Below are 16,687 nucleotides of genomic sequence, written 5' to 3' on the forward strand. Positions count from 1 at the left end.
CTGACAGGAAGACGGAAACTAAAAAGTAATGAAAGAATGCTATATATATATAAAATATGTATAATATATAAGTATATATTTATATATAAATTGTATTACTAGATTTTATGTGTATATAAATATAATTATATATATTTTCCAGCTAGTATAATTTTCATATTACCAGAAAATATTTTATTATATATATAATTACATGTTTATATTTAATTTTATTTATATATTTTATATATATATGTATATATATATAATCGTTTGTAAAGACAGGGTCTTACTATGTTGCCCAGGCTAGTGTCAAACTTCTGGCCTCAAGCTATCCTCCCAATTCAGCCTCCCAAAGCACTGGGATTACAGGTATGAGCCCCTGTGCCCAGCCAGGGATGCTATATTTTTCCAAGTAAATGAACTACCCATAGAATTACCAACATGTTCTTCCTGTTATTATAATTCTATCATTTAATACTGCTCATGTCATTTTTCTTAAATTAATTCATCACTTTTTGGAGTCCTTTAAATGTCTTAATGTATCTTTGAAACAAACGGCTTGAGTATGAGATCATTCTTGAATTAATGTGTTCCCCATATTACTTTTAATTATTCAAGATTTCTTTATATATTTACCAGCCAAAAATTTTTATTTGGCCATATGTTTCCACATTTGTTGCATAATACCCACCCCACCCACCCCCATTTTGTAGTGAACACAGTGTTTTGAATCATTGCTGTTAATTTCTGTCAGATTACATTTTCTTGTCAATGCACACCTTGGCTGATGCTGGCAAAAGTGAACCTTAATGCTTTTGTGTGTAATTTGACCTTTTTCTTCCCCCTGTCATACTTCTACAGTCCTGGCTTGTCTTGATCTAGTCAGAAAATTTTAAAAAGAAAAAAAAAAGAAAAAGAAAAAAAAAAGATTGAATAGCTTTTTGAGGGCTGGCATTTATACAAACCCTGCAAAACATCTAAAGCTAATATCCTGTCAGAAGCCAGACATGACTTTCTTTTAAACTTCCAGCCTACTTTATTTTGTCAATCAGAAAACTCTTAAATGGTTTGCAAAGATACAATCTACAGAGTACATGAAATAGAGACCTGTGTGGAAATCCCTGTGTTAAAAGACTAAGCGTAATTAAAGAAAGTGAATAAGAAAACTGGAGCTCTGACATCATTTGTTTAACTAACAACTCTGCCTTTAGTTAAATATGAAGTTCAATTATGTTTGTAATTTTCATTAAAGAACAGTTAGCATTTACTTAATTTTATCTACATTATCCAGAGATAAATAATGAAACTTTCTTTTGGTCTTGAACTTTGCATATATGCTTGAAAAATAAAGCTTTTCTCTTTTAAACAAGCCCAGGTCAGCTTTAATACAAACGGATTCATTAGTTAAAACTGGAAGCCATTTTTTGATATTTTATTTCCTAACTAGTACAATTGCCATATTACTTGAAGAAATAAGACACTTGAATTCGTTTCTGCCTTCCTATTTATAAGCTCAGAGTGACGCTCAGCACCCATGATAGATCTAAGCAGTAGAATATTAAAAACGAAACAAAACACATACACAGCCCCCCACTTATATAATCTTTTCTTAGTGTAGGCTATGCCAAATGAAACTTTGCCATAATTTCATTTCATTTATTGATCATCTAAGTTGTTTCAGAATTTTGGAGATAAAATTCAGCCCTGTTTATTTCAAGTCATGATAATCCTTGGATAACTGACAAGTCTTCCATAATGCTTGGTATGCTCCGTGCCTTGTTGAAGACCATGGGTCTTGAAACTGTAAGACCTGAAATTGCTTCCCAACTCTATTTCTAGTTGTATGCCCTAAAATAAAATAGCTTTTAATAAAGTTTCCTAATGCACAAAATCTGAAAAAGTAATAATTATCATGTTACAGCATTCCTATGAAAGAGTTCTATAAAACATAAAGCAGAATGCAAATATTCTTATTTCTAATATCATAAATCTAATGTTAGATTTCATTTTAAGAAATTGAGTAATATTTTTTCCTAACAAAGGATCACTTTCCCCACCATTTAAAAACTTTGTTTCCTTTTGTACTGTCTCTCCAGCTCTTTGCATATAAATTCACCTGCCCCAGGAGCCATTATGCCTACAAGCTCTCCCTCTGCATATTCATTCTAGGACATGTTATGATGTTTTGTTTTCATGCATTAAAAATTTGTCCAGCTCATATTTGTGCTGGGTTCAGCACTATATATTGGGAATGCAAAGATAATAGCATAGAATCTCCGCTGTCAAAGACCACAGGGGATGGGACAGAGAGCCCTTTAACTTGTCACAGCAGAATGTGATGTGATAAAACAAGGTATGAACAGTATTGTGAAATTTAGAAGAGGGAATAACCAACTCTGCTTTATTTTAGGCTGGGAACTGGTTTTACTTATTAGCAAGTTTATGTAAACACATGTAAGTCTATGCTTTCCTCAGTACTTTATAATGGTAACGACTGAAATCCACTGAGCAGTTACTATGCAATAGAGACTGTGTTTAGCACATTATATATGTTCTCTCATTCAGTCCCTTGTAGACATATGAACCATTTTAGGCATTTTACTTGTTTTCATATACAAGATAAGTAAAACAATGTCACGGTGATAAGTTCACTGATTAATTATGATTTGGGAAATTACTTCTTTTCTAACCATGTAAAATGACAGAAGACCTAAAACTCAGGGGAAAGAAGAGCTCTAGAGGGGGAAACAATATACATATTTGAATATATATTGTTTAGTTTTATTATACATTTTCATATATATATATATTTTAAATACTGCCTCTGGCACTTACTAGCTGGAGGCTTTCAATTTTATATTTGGCAAGTTTTAGAGCATTAGTTCCAAAATTATATGACAAAAATAACTTTTTTTTTTTTTTTGATGGAGTTTCACTCTCGTGGCCCAGGCTGGAGTGCAATGGCGCGATCTGGGCTCACTGCAACCTCCACCTCCGGGGTTCAAGCGATTCTCCTGTCTCATCCTCCCAAGTAGCCTGGATTACAGGCACTTGCCACCATGCCTGGCTAATTTTTGTATCTTTAGTAGAAACGGGGTTTCACCATGTTGGCCAGTCTGGTCTGGAACTCCTGATCTCAGGTGATCCACCCGCCTTGGCCTCTCAAAGTGCTGGGATTACAGATATGAGCCACCGCGCCGAGTCCAGAACTTTTTAACACACACACAAACACATATACATGTATTGGCTTCTCACATTTTATAATTATGCTCTTCCAATGCCGTCTATCCATATATTTTTAAAATTATATAGTTGTTATATATGTGAAGATTTTAAATGACTGTATTTTATTTAATACGCCAGCATCTACATCACTGAAAAAATATCACTACAGTTATATGCTTGCTTATTTATCTAACCTGGTCTGATACTCAGTGCCCTCATAGATGTACTGTAATACCCCACCCCCCGCCCCCATGCCTCCAAGTGTCTGTGGCTCTCTGGTTGGGAACCATGGCTCTGCGATCAATAGAGCTGACCCTCATGTAAAGAGTGAGTTCAGTCACTCATTGAGATTGATTCTACAGTCACCCCACACCCCCTTTTTCTCGACACAGTATCTCACTCTGTCGCCTAGGCTTGAGTGCAGTGGAACTATCATAGCTCGCTGCATCCCCAAACTCCTGGGCTCAAGCAATGCTCCCACCTCAGCCTTCCAAGCACCTAGTAATAGAGGTACACACCACCATGCCCAGATAAGTGTTTCTTTGTTTTGTTTTGTTTCTTTGTTTTTTTAGTTGGTTGTTTTTTTGCAGAGACAGGAGTCTCACTATGTTGCCCAGGCTGGTCTTGAATTCCTGGCCTCAAGTGGTCCTCCTTGGCCTCCCAAAATGTTGAGATTACAGGCATCAGTCACCACACACAGCTTCTTCTTTCTTTCAATATGCACATAGAAAGTTCCAACTGGGAAGGGTTTAAAGTTCATGAAACACAACTCATTTTCTGGATGAGGAAGCTGAGAAATAGAGCTTTGAAAACTTATCTCATTTAAACCTTATGTTTATAACTGTGATTTATATATCAATTTACAAAGATCTCTGAGGGTCAAGGAATTTACTTTCCCCAAGTCACCCAGCTAATAAGTGCCAGAGGCAGTATTTAATATATATATATATATATATATATATATATATAAAATAAAACTAAACAATGTATATTCAAATATATATATTGTTTCACCTTCCAGAGCTCTTCTTTCCCCTGAGTTATGGTCTTCTATCGTTTTACATGGTTAGAAAAGAAGTAATATCCCAAATCATAATTAATCAGTGAACTTATCACCGTGACATTGTTTTACTTATCTTGTGTATGAAAACAACAAAGTAACTTCTTCCCTTCTTATGCTCTTCTCTTTTCTCTTTCTATTATATATTAAGCCTCGAATTTATTATATAGGTGAATAAAACTAAGCATTCTAAGAAAATAATTAAGACCAAGTCAGCCCCTGCATTATGTATCTGTATATTTGACAAATGCTTATTAAACATCTACTCTATGCCAGGAATGCTGCTAGGATCTAGGTAGTAGAGAAGAAGGCATACTAACCCTTGAAGTTAATCATATAATTAGGTGATTGCATTCCCCTAGATTGTTACAATTAACAATATAGAATGCTATGTCCTCTCATAAAAGAGCAACTAGAGCCCATAGAAGGAGTATCTATGGAGTATCCAGTCTTGAGAGAGAAGGAAAGGCTTCTAAGATAGAGTTTCTTAAACTCTGTGTATTAAGTTCCCTAGCTGTCAGAAATTATACTATCTTTCCTTGCTCTTTAAAGCATATAGATATTAGTTAATGTGAAACATTTCCATTTTTGTTAAGGGAAAATATGCAAGACCGAAAACGTCTTATTTTATATAAAGATCCCATTCTTTTTTGACTTTGTAATTTCTAGTCAGAGTAAATGGAGTTTTATGTACATTTATTGGGAGAAAACAACCTCAAATATAGAGGTATTTGAATACAAATACTTAGCAAAGGTATCTAGAGCCTGTAACAGTGTGTGTAATTATTTAGTTTGTACACTTGAAATGTCTGCCAACTTCTGATAGAAACTGAGTCATTCTGATATTTCCATGGTACCAAAATATGGCCAGGAACTAGTAGATTAAATATTTGATCTCTGTAATCATTTCTGGTGGGCCCATGGCAGGTTAATGCTATATAATATTTAATAGAGAATAAACACATTTTTAAAGGAATGTAGAACTTAACATTAAAGGTTAAAAACCTAATATTTATGGGTACAAAGAAAAGGCAAAAATGTGTATTCTGAATGAGCCAAATCCATTTCATACGATAGAATTCAGGTGACATAGGCTGACTACAATATGAAACCCAAACATTCATTCTTATTTTTGAAATTCTACACACTGTCAATGTTGACATAAGGAGGTCACTGGCTAGCTGATATTTTTAGATGAATGTGCCAAAATTCAAGATCCAGAATTAGTGAAATGATAGTACACTGCAGGTGATGACAGAGAAATGATAAAGCAGGCATGTGAGAGCTTCAACTTTAGTGAGTCAACCATTTTTTAAAAAGAAACTATCAGTGTGAAGCATGGGTCATCATCTCAAAGCAAACAAAAAATTTCAAACACTTGGTAAAAGTATAGCGCTTAGTTTCTGACACTGAGTAGTGGATAAGAAAAAAAAAGGTGCAAAATAAAACTTGAGTCATGAAAAACTTTCTGAAAGTTTTTCCATTTACAAAATAAAAACATTTAATAATTCAAACGAAGATTATCAAAAGATTCACTTCATTTACTTATTTATTTAGAGATAGAGTCTCACTCTGTCACCCAGGCTGGAATGCAGTGGCACAATCTTGGCTCACTGCAGCCTCCACCTCCTCAGTTCAAGTGATTCTCCTGCCTCAGCCTCCCAAATAGCTGGGATTACAGGTGTGCACCACCATACCCAGCTAATTTTTGTATTTTTAGTAGAAACGGGGTTTCACCATGTTGGCCAGGCTGGTCTCGAACTCCTGACCTCAAGTGATCTGCCTGCCTCGGCCTCCCAAAGTGCTGGGACTATAGGCATGAGCCACCACTCCCGACCCCGAAGATTCACTTTAACCAACACATTTGTATAGTACCAAAGGATAACTTTTGGACCTCATGATATCTTGATGTGAACTCATAGCACTTATTATCATGTGGTTTGGGTATGTTTACATTACTTTGATGTATTTCTTTTTCAAGCTCCTGTGAAAATTAGTCTGTATTACTATGTCTGTTTTCGAGTAAAACAAACAGACTATAGAAATATAAGAAAGCTGTCCAAGTTCAAATATATCAATGACAGACTCTGCTGTATTCAGTGCCACTTGTTGGCCAGTCTGAGGGCGCCATAGTGGCCTGAAAATGCACTGGAATCTGGAATATCTGCTGAGTTGTTTTTGAATGTGACAAATTTCTTAAAGGCAAGGAACAATCAATGCCTTCATCCATGTACTCTATTTTCTTCTCCTTTCTTGTTCTATTATAGCAGATTTTTAGAAGATATTTTGTTCTATCATTATTTAGCAGAGTCTGTTTATTTTTTTATCCTCTGTAAAATATAATTGAGAGAAGGGACAAAATGTACATTCTCTTTCAAATGAAGCTACAACTACTTTATGTCTGAGAACAGAAATCAATTTTGCCTATGCTGTAGCACAGTCAAAACCTAAAAATAAAAACTGCAGTTACAAATGGCAGTACTCATTACAGTATAGTCACGTGGACTAATAAAGAATGCATCCACTTTACTCTTTCTTTCAAAATAAAGGGTAATTAAATCGATCTGAAAGTATAAAGGTAACACATGTTCATTGTCAAAAACAAATACAAGATGTTAATAATGGTGGAAAATGAGAGAGAGTGAAGGGATATATGGGAACCATATGCACTGTCCATTCGTTGGTCTCTGAATCTAAAACTGCTAAAAAGAAAAAAAAAACAGAGGTCTATTCCCTTAATTTCAAAAAGTCATTTGCAACCTTACCCCTTGGGAGTAACCATTGTTAACATTTGAGAGGACAACCCTGCAGTCATCTTTCTTCTTTGAGAGTTGACTATTTCTATAATGTAGCCCTTACTTTGTCTCTCAATGAACATCTTCGCAAAGACAGCTGCAGTTCCAATCCAGTGTGTTAATGGGATTTGACATGTGTACTTTTATATTATGATATACATACATTATACTCTGTATACATACTAACATACTATATACATTATATACTTTTTCGTACTTGTGAAGATTTATTAATATGCATATTGGACATATGTTATAAAATTATATATACTTTCATAATTGTGTATGTATATAATCGTGTATATATATAATTTCTATGAAAATACTGGATCTTAAAAAAGAATTCTCAAAATATTTGTTTCTAACTTCATTTTTTTCTGATTCTACTGCAATGGCCATCTCTCTGCCTTAGTAGTACTTTGTATTGCTCTTTTTCATCTCAATTTAACCTTTTGATTTTCTCTGGTGTAAGTGATGTTCCCACACCCAGCTACCCTGAGCAGTCTTCTCTTAGGCAGTAGCGTGTAGTGGTTATGAGCCTGGGTGGGCTCTGACATGGAGTTTCTGGGTTGAAATCCCAGCATCGCCACCTACCAACCTAACTTTCAGCTATTCACTTAACACCGTGTCCTCAGAGGTAAAGTGAGTCATAATAATTCTCACCTCAAAGGTTGTTGCAAGGATAAAACTAGCCAGTCATGTGAAGTGTTTAGAATAGAGCTTAGCAAATAATAAGAACTCCATGCCTACTAACTAATAATTTTTAAGGGTAGTCTACAAATGCCACTTTTAGGGATTTTGCACTTAAAGTGCTGTGCTTACTTAAAGCAGTCTGCATAGACACTTCCATTGTATTTATAATGCGAAGTTGGAAAGGAATGTTAACTGAAAAGTCTATCAGGGAAGCCTTTCTTTGTCTCTGTGATGACCCTTTTCCAGTTTTTCCCACAGCCTACATATTTCTGTTAGAAGTTAGGTCAACAGAAGACCTAAACTTGATACTGGGCCTATTTACTCTCTGTCAGATTGACTGTAGGAGTGAATTCCAGAGCGAAGGGCACAGCCCAGACACTCGCTTTTCTTTTTTATTCCTAATTCAAACTTACTGGCACTGGCAAGAAGTCCTGGATTGTTTAATCAAACCTGCGTGGGTCATAAGGTATAGGAAGAATCAAAACTCAGGTGCTTGAGCTTTAAACATTTAAAAAGCTTATTAAATTAAAATCCCATACATGGACCACTTCTGAATAACTTATTTGAAAAGAAAACCCTGGCCAGTATAGATTAGAAGTATAGAATGAATCTTATGAATAATCAGCGCTGTGTTAGTCAGCTCAGGCTGCTATAACAAAATGCCACAGACTGAGGTGGCTTAAACAACAGACATTTCTTTCTCACAGTTCTGGAGGCTGGAGAATCCAAGACCGAGGTACCGGTAGATTTGCTTCCTGGTAAGGGGCCTCTCTCTGGCTTGGAAATGGCTACCTTCTCTCTGAGTCTTCATAAGACATTTCCTTGGCGCATGCTCTTGGAGAGAAAAATACCTCTGTCTTCCTCTTCTTATAAGGACACTAATCCCATCCTGAAGGCCCCACCCTCATGACCTCACCAAAGTACCTCCCAAAGGCTGCATCTCCTAATACCTCTGCCTTGGGGATTAGGGCTTCAACATATAATACAGGACGAACACAAACATTCAGCCCATAACAAACCCTAAAGGATGAGAATAGATGGACACATATCAGGAAACAACATACGCTGGGCCTTTCAGAGGGTGGAGGGTGGGCAGAGGGAGAAGATCAGGAAAGATAACCAATGGGTACTAGGCTTAACATCTGTCCAGCAAGGCATCATGGCACACATTTATCTGTGTAGCAAACCTGCACTTGTACCCCTGAACTTAAAAAAAATAAAAGTTAACAAAAACCCTAATAAATCAAACTTTATGTAGTATTTCATACTAATGCCACGGAGTCCATGACCTGAAGACTACCAAAATCTAGGTGATACTAGAGCACATTTCCATAAGTTAATGAAAACAAACTCACTGAAACTAATTGAATATTTGACTTGAATTTTCAGTGATACTTGGTGTATTATTTGTACTCAAGTCTTATGATAATTTCTACACTGAAATTTTGTATTTGGTAAAAACCTTAGTTCATAATAATAGGTGTAATTCTTGCCCTTACTAAAACTCATCTTAAAAATAAATCAGCATTCTCAGCAAACTAACACAGGAACAGAAAACCAAAGACTGCACGTTCTCACTCATAAGTGGGAGTTGGACAATGAGAACACATGGACACAGGGAGGGGAACATCACACACTGGGGCCTGTTGGGGGGTGGGGGGCAAGGGGAGGGAGAGCATTAGGACAAATACCTAATGCATGCGGAGCTTAAAACCTAATGATGCGTTGATGGGTGCAGCAAACCACCATGGCATATGTATACCTATGTAACAAACCTACACGTTCTGCACATGTATCCCAGAACTTAAAGTAAAATCTAAAAAAAAAAAGAATATTTTAAAAAAACAAACAAGTATTCACTTGGGCAGGTCACATACTGAAATTGGAGTTAGCACGGCCCCTGTGCAAGGATGACAAGCAAATCTGTGAAGCGTTCATATTTTTGATGTCTGAGTGATGGTGAGGACGTCCCTAGCTACCAAGATTGCTGACACACGAGTAAAAAAAATAAAAAGTAAAAACCAGCATAGACATTTCTCTCCATGTCACTTGTTTCCATTTAAAGCAAAACTTCTTGAAATAAATGCCTATACCTGATGTCACCTGTTCCTCTCCTCACACATCTCTTAAACCTACTTGTTCAGGGTTTATTCACCCTCTACTTCACTGGAACAGTTCTGGTGAAAATAACCAACTTCTGGTGACAGATTTATTTGCTAAATCTGATGATCCCCTCTCAGTTCTTCACTCATGTGACATGTTAGCAGCTTTTGAAACAACTGATCCTTCCCCTTTCCTTGATATGCTTTTTGTAACCGGCCTCTGGGGCCCACACTCCTCTGGTTGTCCTCATTGCTAGGACTTTTTCTCAGCCTCATTTGCTTGGTTTTCTTTATCTCCTTGACTTCTGAGTGCCCCATGGTGAATCCCTAGATCCATTCTCTTATTTATCTGTTATCTTCCTCTGTGTGATTTTATTCTGACTCGTGGCTCTACATACCATCAACATGTTCAGTTTAGATTTCCATTCGGACCTCTCCACTGACATCTGTGATTCTATACTCAAATGGCTAATTTGACATCTCAGCTTGGATATTTAAAAAGAACCTCAATTTTAATATGTTCAAAATGGAACTGTGGATTTCCGCTTCTAAATCTGATTCTCCTACCATCTTCCTCACCTCTATACACAGCAATTTCGTCTTTCCAGTTGGTTAAGATAACAAAACTTGGAGTCATCCTTGATTCTTGTTTCTTGCACATACCACACCTGGTCCGTCAGAAAACTCAAATGGCTCAACCTTTATATTCTGTCATGCAGCCCTGTCATTCCACCTCCACTGCCACTGCCTGGTCCAAGCTTCCCTGATCCCTTGCCTGCATGGTTGCAAAATCTCCTGATCAGGCTCTTTACTTCAACTCTTGGACCTGCTGTCTCTTTATCTCACAGCAGCCACAGCTTATGTTCTTAAAGTATGTCAGATTATGGAACCCTTCACCCCATCTCCAAAGCCTTCTTATGATTTCATATTGAGGGACTGAATATTAGAGACATATTTAGTCTCTCACATTCAGTCTCATATGCCAGACCACACATTAAAATACAACTCTGCAGCACAGCCTACAGCAACCGGAAAGCCAAAGACAACTTTTTTTGGCAATCAGCCCCCAGTGGTCAGGATCTGATGATGGCTTTCCTAATTTTTGTCTCCACTTCAAATTTTGGAACAACCAGACAGAGCCAAATATGCACCTCTAACCATAGGATACCCAACTTCTAGTTAATCCACTAGAGCTTCGCCACGCCAACAACCTCCAGTGAGGGCACACCTGAAGCCTTCCCTTTTTTCCACTATTAGGCATTCCTGCTTCTCTGCCTGTCTTTGAGTCTTTATCAAAACACAGGTGACAGTGGCTGATTCCACTGCTAAAGGAAGTTCTGAATAAACAGCATTTGCTTGTTCTTTTCCCATCTGGTCTTTGTTTATTTCCGTATCTTACTCTGAGTAAAAACCAAAGATCTTCCAATAGTCCTGAAGGGCTCATGTGACCTGCCCACCACCCACCTCTTCACTACCTCTCTAGCCTCATATGTTAGGCTCTCTTCCTTGCCCAATTTGCTTCAAGCACAGTGGCCTCCTGGCTGTTACTTGTACACACTTGGCACAACCTGCCCCGAGGCCTTTTTCATTTGTCCATCCATTTACCTGGAATTATCTTAAGTTGTTCATATAGGACATTTTATTACTACCTTCCACTCTCAGCTCCAGTGAGATTCTAATTCTACCAGAGACTTTTTTTTGCAACTTTCCTGTGTATCTTAGACACCATATCCAGCCACAGCCTTCCCTGTCACCCTCAGCATATTTTATTTTATTCATGTAATTTGTTGCCCCTAATATACTATTTTCTTGTATACATATTTTCTTCCTCCTTCCCACCCCTCAACTATAATAAAAACCCCATGAGGCCAAGGATTTTGTTACTTCTGTATCCCCTGCACAGTGTCTGGCAAGTCAATGTCACTCAATCAATATTTGATAAATAAATAATTAGCTACAAAATCTTATATTCACAGATTTCTTAAAATGGGAGCATTTTAAAAATTAGTAGATCAGTCACAACCCCAGGAGAAAACAAATGGCACACGCAAAATGAGTAATTTAAAAAGAATTGAATCACATGACTCTTTTAGAAAGGAGAGGGCAAAGATCCGTTAACACCTAGGCATGATAAAGTGCTTTGAGGCTAATGAGAGCAGCCCTATCACTACATCTAGGCACAGGACAGGAGAGGCTAGCCGAGGCCAGAGAGCAAGCTAGGCCTCTACAGGCACTCTAACCTTTTGTGGAGGGTGTGCAGCCAGCTCTGGAAACCCTGAGGGAAACCAAGGGAATAAACACCTGGCCCACTCTGCTTTTGCCCTCCAAGTTCCTTCCTGTATTCCCCATTGGCTGACCCAACCAGGAGCCGGAATGTAAGGGAAACATTAGGTGTTGTTCTCATTTGTCAGCTCCTGGGGCACAGCACAGGGTGAAGCAGGGTGGAGCATGGAACCTCCAAGGCTGTATCTACCGTTCCAGCAATCTTTCATAATCATTAAAAGTCATAAGGTTAACCGTTTTAAAAATAATCATGAAGTGTTTTCTGTGGGGGTATGAGACTCTCAGTGAAACAGACTCCCAGTCAAATCCCAGAGTATCTGTTTGGGGTTTACAATGTCAAACCATTGCACTAAATGGTAGTTATTATTTTACATGATAACTGCATTTTTTAAAACAAATTAATTATGCCATTTTTATTATTTAGCATGCCCTTTGACTGTGTTAAAAAAGAATAATTGGTAATGTTGTATATGTTATTCTGCCAGGAGTAAAAGGGAGCCACAGAAATATTCCTTATAGCTGATAAATGGATTTATCAATTCTAAGGGAACAGCGTTTTTTAAAATGTTGAACAATGCATTATTGTAATTTTAATCATGAATTGTCCAAAAAGAACACACTGTGGATGAAAAGAACAACAGAACAGATGTTTCAAGATCTGAGTTCTAATCCTGCCTTGGCCAGCTATTGGCAAATAAGTTCAACTGCATGAACCTCAGTTTCCTCATCTGCAAAGTGGGAGATGGGACAAGATGATGTTTGAGGTCATTTCTAACTCTCAAATTGTACTCCACTGGAAGCTGTTAATGTGTGCCAAGAGAACAAAGTTAGATAAAAACTGTGTCAGCATGACTTATTCATTTAGAAGCAAGCAATGACTGGAGATAAAAGCCATGTTGGGTTTTGTTTTTAGATTTCAGAATTCACTGGTCCAGATCCTATACCCTTTATACCCACTTCTTTTCCCCTCTCCTTCCTCCCTTTCCTCTCACTATATTATTCTAAAGAATATTCAAGGGGGGAAAAATCAATCATTAGAGAAATTTTAATTCTGTATGATTGTTTCAGAGGTAAGAAGCTCAGACAAAAATAATGCCTGCAATTGTGTTTTCTCTTTAGAATCAACTGTATTTATTCCCCAGTCCAAATACTCCATTGAAGAAGATGTTGGTGAGCTGTTCGTTCCCATCCGGAGGAGCGGAGATGTGAGCCAGGAGCTAATGGTGGTCTGTTATACCCAACAAGGTAGCTCGATTTGCCAAAAAACTAAGATAACTCCCAAGAGATATAAATAAGCCTTTTTAACATATTGGAACCATAACATTTTGCCATGAAGGGTATACTTTATCAATTTTCCATAGATACAGAAAAGGATTTATTTAGAAGTCTTTCTTCAGGATTTCTCCTTTGAGGAGTCCTCTTTCTGATTTCACTTGGTCACTTACTGCAATACTCAAGGCTTTTTGGATTATAAGGAACTAAAGCCCACCCAAGCCTGCTCAAGTAGAAATGGGTTACTATTAAAAAAAAAAAAAAAAAAAAAAAAGCCAAAATGATGCATGCCCAAGGAAAAGAAACTAATTAAAACCAGTTTGAAACTCATTTCAAAGAAATATCAAAATGTTTGTTTAGCTCATGAGCAAATATCCTATGGAAGGTGATTTTATATATTACAAAATTAAAATTAATACATAATATTCACTAATATACTAAATACCTTTCTAGGAAATAAGCAGATTTTCTAAAAATGCAAAACCAATGGTTATATATACTGATATCAGAGTAGACTTTTGCTAAAATTTTCATTTGTGGATATATGATTTGAAAGGCAGTACAGAAGAGTGATTAAAAGCCAACTTCAGAGTCCGGGCTCGGTGGCTCATGCCTGTAATCCCAGCGCTTTGGGAGGCCGAGTCAGGTGGACCACAAGGTCTGGAGTTCACAACCAGTCTGATCGACATGGTGAAACCCCGCCTCTACTAAAAATACAAAAATTAACTGGGCATGGTGGCGCGCATGCGCCTGTAATCCCAGCTACTCAGGAGGCTAAGGCAGAAGAATTGCTTGAACCTGGGAGGTGGAGGTTGCAGTGAGCGAAGATCACGCCATTGCATTCCAGCCTGAGCAACAGAGCGAAAATCCGACTCAAAAAAAAAAAAAAAAAAAAACCAACTTCAGGACCAGCCTTGGACTCTGGGTCCCAGACCAAGTGGTTCAACTTCTGAAAACCTCAGTTACCAAATGTGTAAAGCCGGGTAGAGTGGTTGAGAGGATTAAGGAGACAAGTATGTGAAGCACTTGGCACTTTGCCTGTGCATAGTAAGCTTTTGAATAGTAGGGGCTATTAATCTGTAACACTGTGTTGATCTAAAGTCCACTGACAGGAAAGACAGGAGAGAACACTTGAAATGTAATATTCCTTATAGGTATATAGGTTTGAGGTCACTCTCAAGTTAACTCATGATACTAGAACAGTATGTAGTTACTACATACATAACAGTATGTAGTTACTATTGCAATTCTAGGGGTGTTCATGTCTACAACTGACCATTAAAATGCTGTGTATGAAAATAATTGTGTCTGGAAATATCTTTGTCTTATGTTCAGCAGAAAAATCTTTTGAATTCTCTCTGCTTCCAGGAACAGCAACTGGAACTGTGCCGACTTCCGTGTTGTCTTACTCTGATTACATATCCAGGCCTGAGGACCACACCAGTGTTGTCCACTTTGACAAAGATGAACGGGAGAAACTGTGTCGGATAGTCGTAATTGATGACTCCTTGTACGAGGAGGAGGAAACCTTCCATGTCCTTCTGAGTATGCCCATGGGGGGGAGAATCGGATCAGAGTTCCCAGGGGCTCAGGTTACAATCGTTCCTGACAAAGATGATGGTGAGTACTAATTTACTTGAAAATTCTTCTTGCCAGGAAGAACAACATGAGGAACAACTTTCTAGACAGAAAAAATGGGAATTTAAAACAATGATAATATACACATTTATTTTATGTTTGGTTTTTTCATCCGATTAGGTTTCAAAGTTGGCTGCATCTGTCGGTTTGTCTTCCTTGATTTAATGTTTCTAAAGGGCAAAAGTCACAACTATGTGTGTGTTTTTTTCCCCTGTGCAGTTTCTTTCACCATGCCATTTACCATCAGGTGATTAAACTTTTGACATTTCGTGGTGAAGAATTGAAATCTAATTTATTTCCTTCTTGGTTTTTTGTTTTGTTTTGCTTTTAAAAGCTTATATTTTGTAACTTGAATCTCAGTGTTTGAAACTGTTTTTTCAAAGAAACCTGTTGGACAAGGCTGTTGAATGAATAACTAGTAAACACATGGAAAATTAAGTCCTACAAGCCACTCTGCCCCAAAATAGGAGGGAGGGAATATCCTAGATCATTCTTCCCCAGAGAAACTAAATTGTTGTGAAGTAGAAATAGAGAAGGGAGCAAAAGGATCTTAATCTCCCCAGTTCAAGAAACAGTTTGTACTTTTTTATGTGGATAGAGAGAGCAAAAGGAAAGATTGCGAGTACTGTTGTAAGTAAAGCAGAGAGCAGTAAACTGAGAGATGGGACTCCCTAACCCTGGGCTGGTTTTCTTTCCCCCTTGAAATTTTCCTCCTGGTAGGTGAAAGAGGAAGACACTGGGGGATGATTCTTTCAGTTTGGAAAGAAGCTGGAAGACAGTCAAAAGATCAAACTTAGGAAGTTGAAAATAATCTACCAGAAAAGGTCTTTGATAGTTAAATGGCAAAGCACGTGAGAGGTGAACGTGGTAATGTGTCTTATGAGCCTATACTCTGTGCCAGGCACGGGTACTGGCTCCTCTGTACATTTTTTTAAAAAGACCTTTGCATAGGTTTATTGGATCTTCGTATTTCTTTGAATTGTCTATATACAAATTGATTTTCTTACTGATTTATAGTAGCTGTGAGAATAATAGATATTATACCTTTTACTGTATGTTGTTAAAATTTCTTCTAGTTTCTGCCATTTGTGTTTGGTTTAGCTTATTTTGGTTTTTAAATTGTTTTTGGTTTATTTTATTTTGTTTTCTGAATTGACAAATAATTATGTATATTCATGGGGCACGTATTGATGTTTAGACATATAAAATAGTGATCAGATCAGCATAATTAGCATGTCCATCATGTTAAACATGTATCATTTCTTTGTGTTGGGAACTTTCAATATCCTTGTAGCTAGTTGAAGCTATATAATGTATTATTGTGAACTAGAGTCATCCTACAGGGGTGTAGAAAACCAGAACTTGCTCCTCTTATCTAGCTGTCATTTTGTGTCCTTTACCTAATGTCTTCCCTGACCCCCCATCTCTCCTCCCTTCCCAGCTTCTGCTACCTTTGTATATCATTGTGCTTTATCATCCTAACAATTCTGTAAAATATATAACAACATCTGTGTATTTACTGAAAATGTTTGAAAACACTAAAAATTAGGAATTATTTTATCAAGAGGTATTGAAAGTCTTGATTCTACCTTAAATTTATATAATACCCTGTAAGTATAAGCTGCTCTAATATTTGT

The 16,687-nt window shown here is 37.2% G+C and overlaps 1 protein-coding gene and 1 pseudogene across 5 annotated transcripts in view; both read left to right on the forward strand.

The window, feature by feature from the left end:
• The window catches only part of FREM2 (FRAS1 related extracellular matrix 2), a 236,459-nt gene that overhangs the window by 83,167 nt on the left and 136,605 nt on the right, over positions 1-16,687 (forward strand). For all 5 annotated transcript variants that reach the window (XR_006693725.3, XR_010582565.2, XM_065533167.2 and 2 more), the window contains exons 5-6: positions 13,260-13,385; positions 14,781-15,032. Coding sequence is in view for 3 of the 5 variants with exons in the window: in XM_065533167.2 (XP_065389239.1) it covers positions 13,260-13,385; positions 14,781-15,032 (378 nt within the window). In the remaining 2 variants the exon portion in view is untranslated. The remainder of the gene's footprint in view (positions 1-13,259; positions 13,386-14,780; positions 15,033-16,687) is intronic.
• Positions 9,537-9,700, forward strand: LOC123569952 (U6 spliceosomal RNA; annotated as a pseudogene).

This window comes from Macaca fascicularis, chromosome 17, assembly GCF_037993035.2.
Source record: "Macaca fascicularis isolate 582-1 chromosome 17, T2T-MFA8v1.1".
NCBI classification, from domain to species: Eukaryota; Metazoa; Chordata; class Mammalia; order Primates; family Cercopithecidae; genus Macaca; species Macaca fascicularis.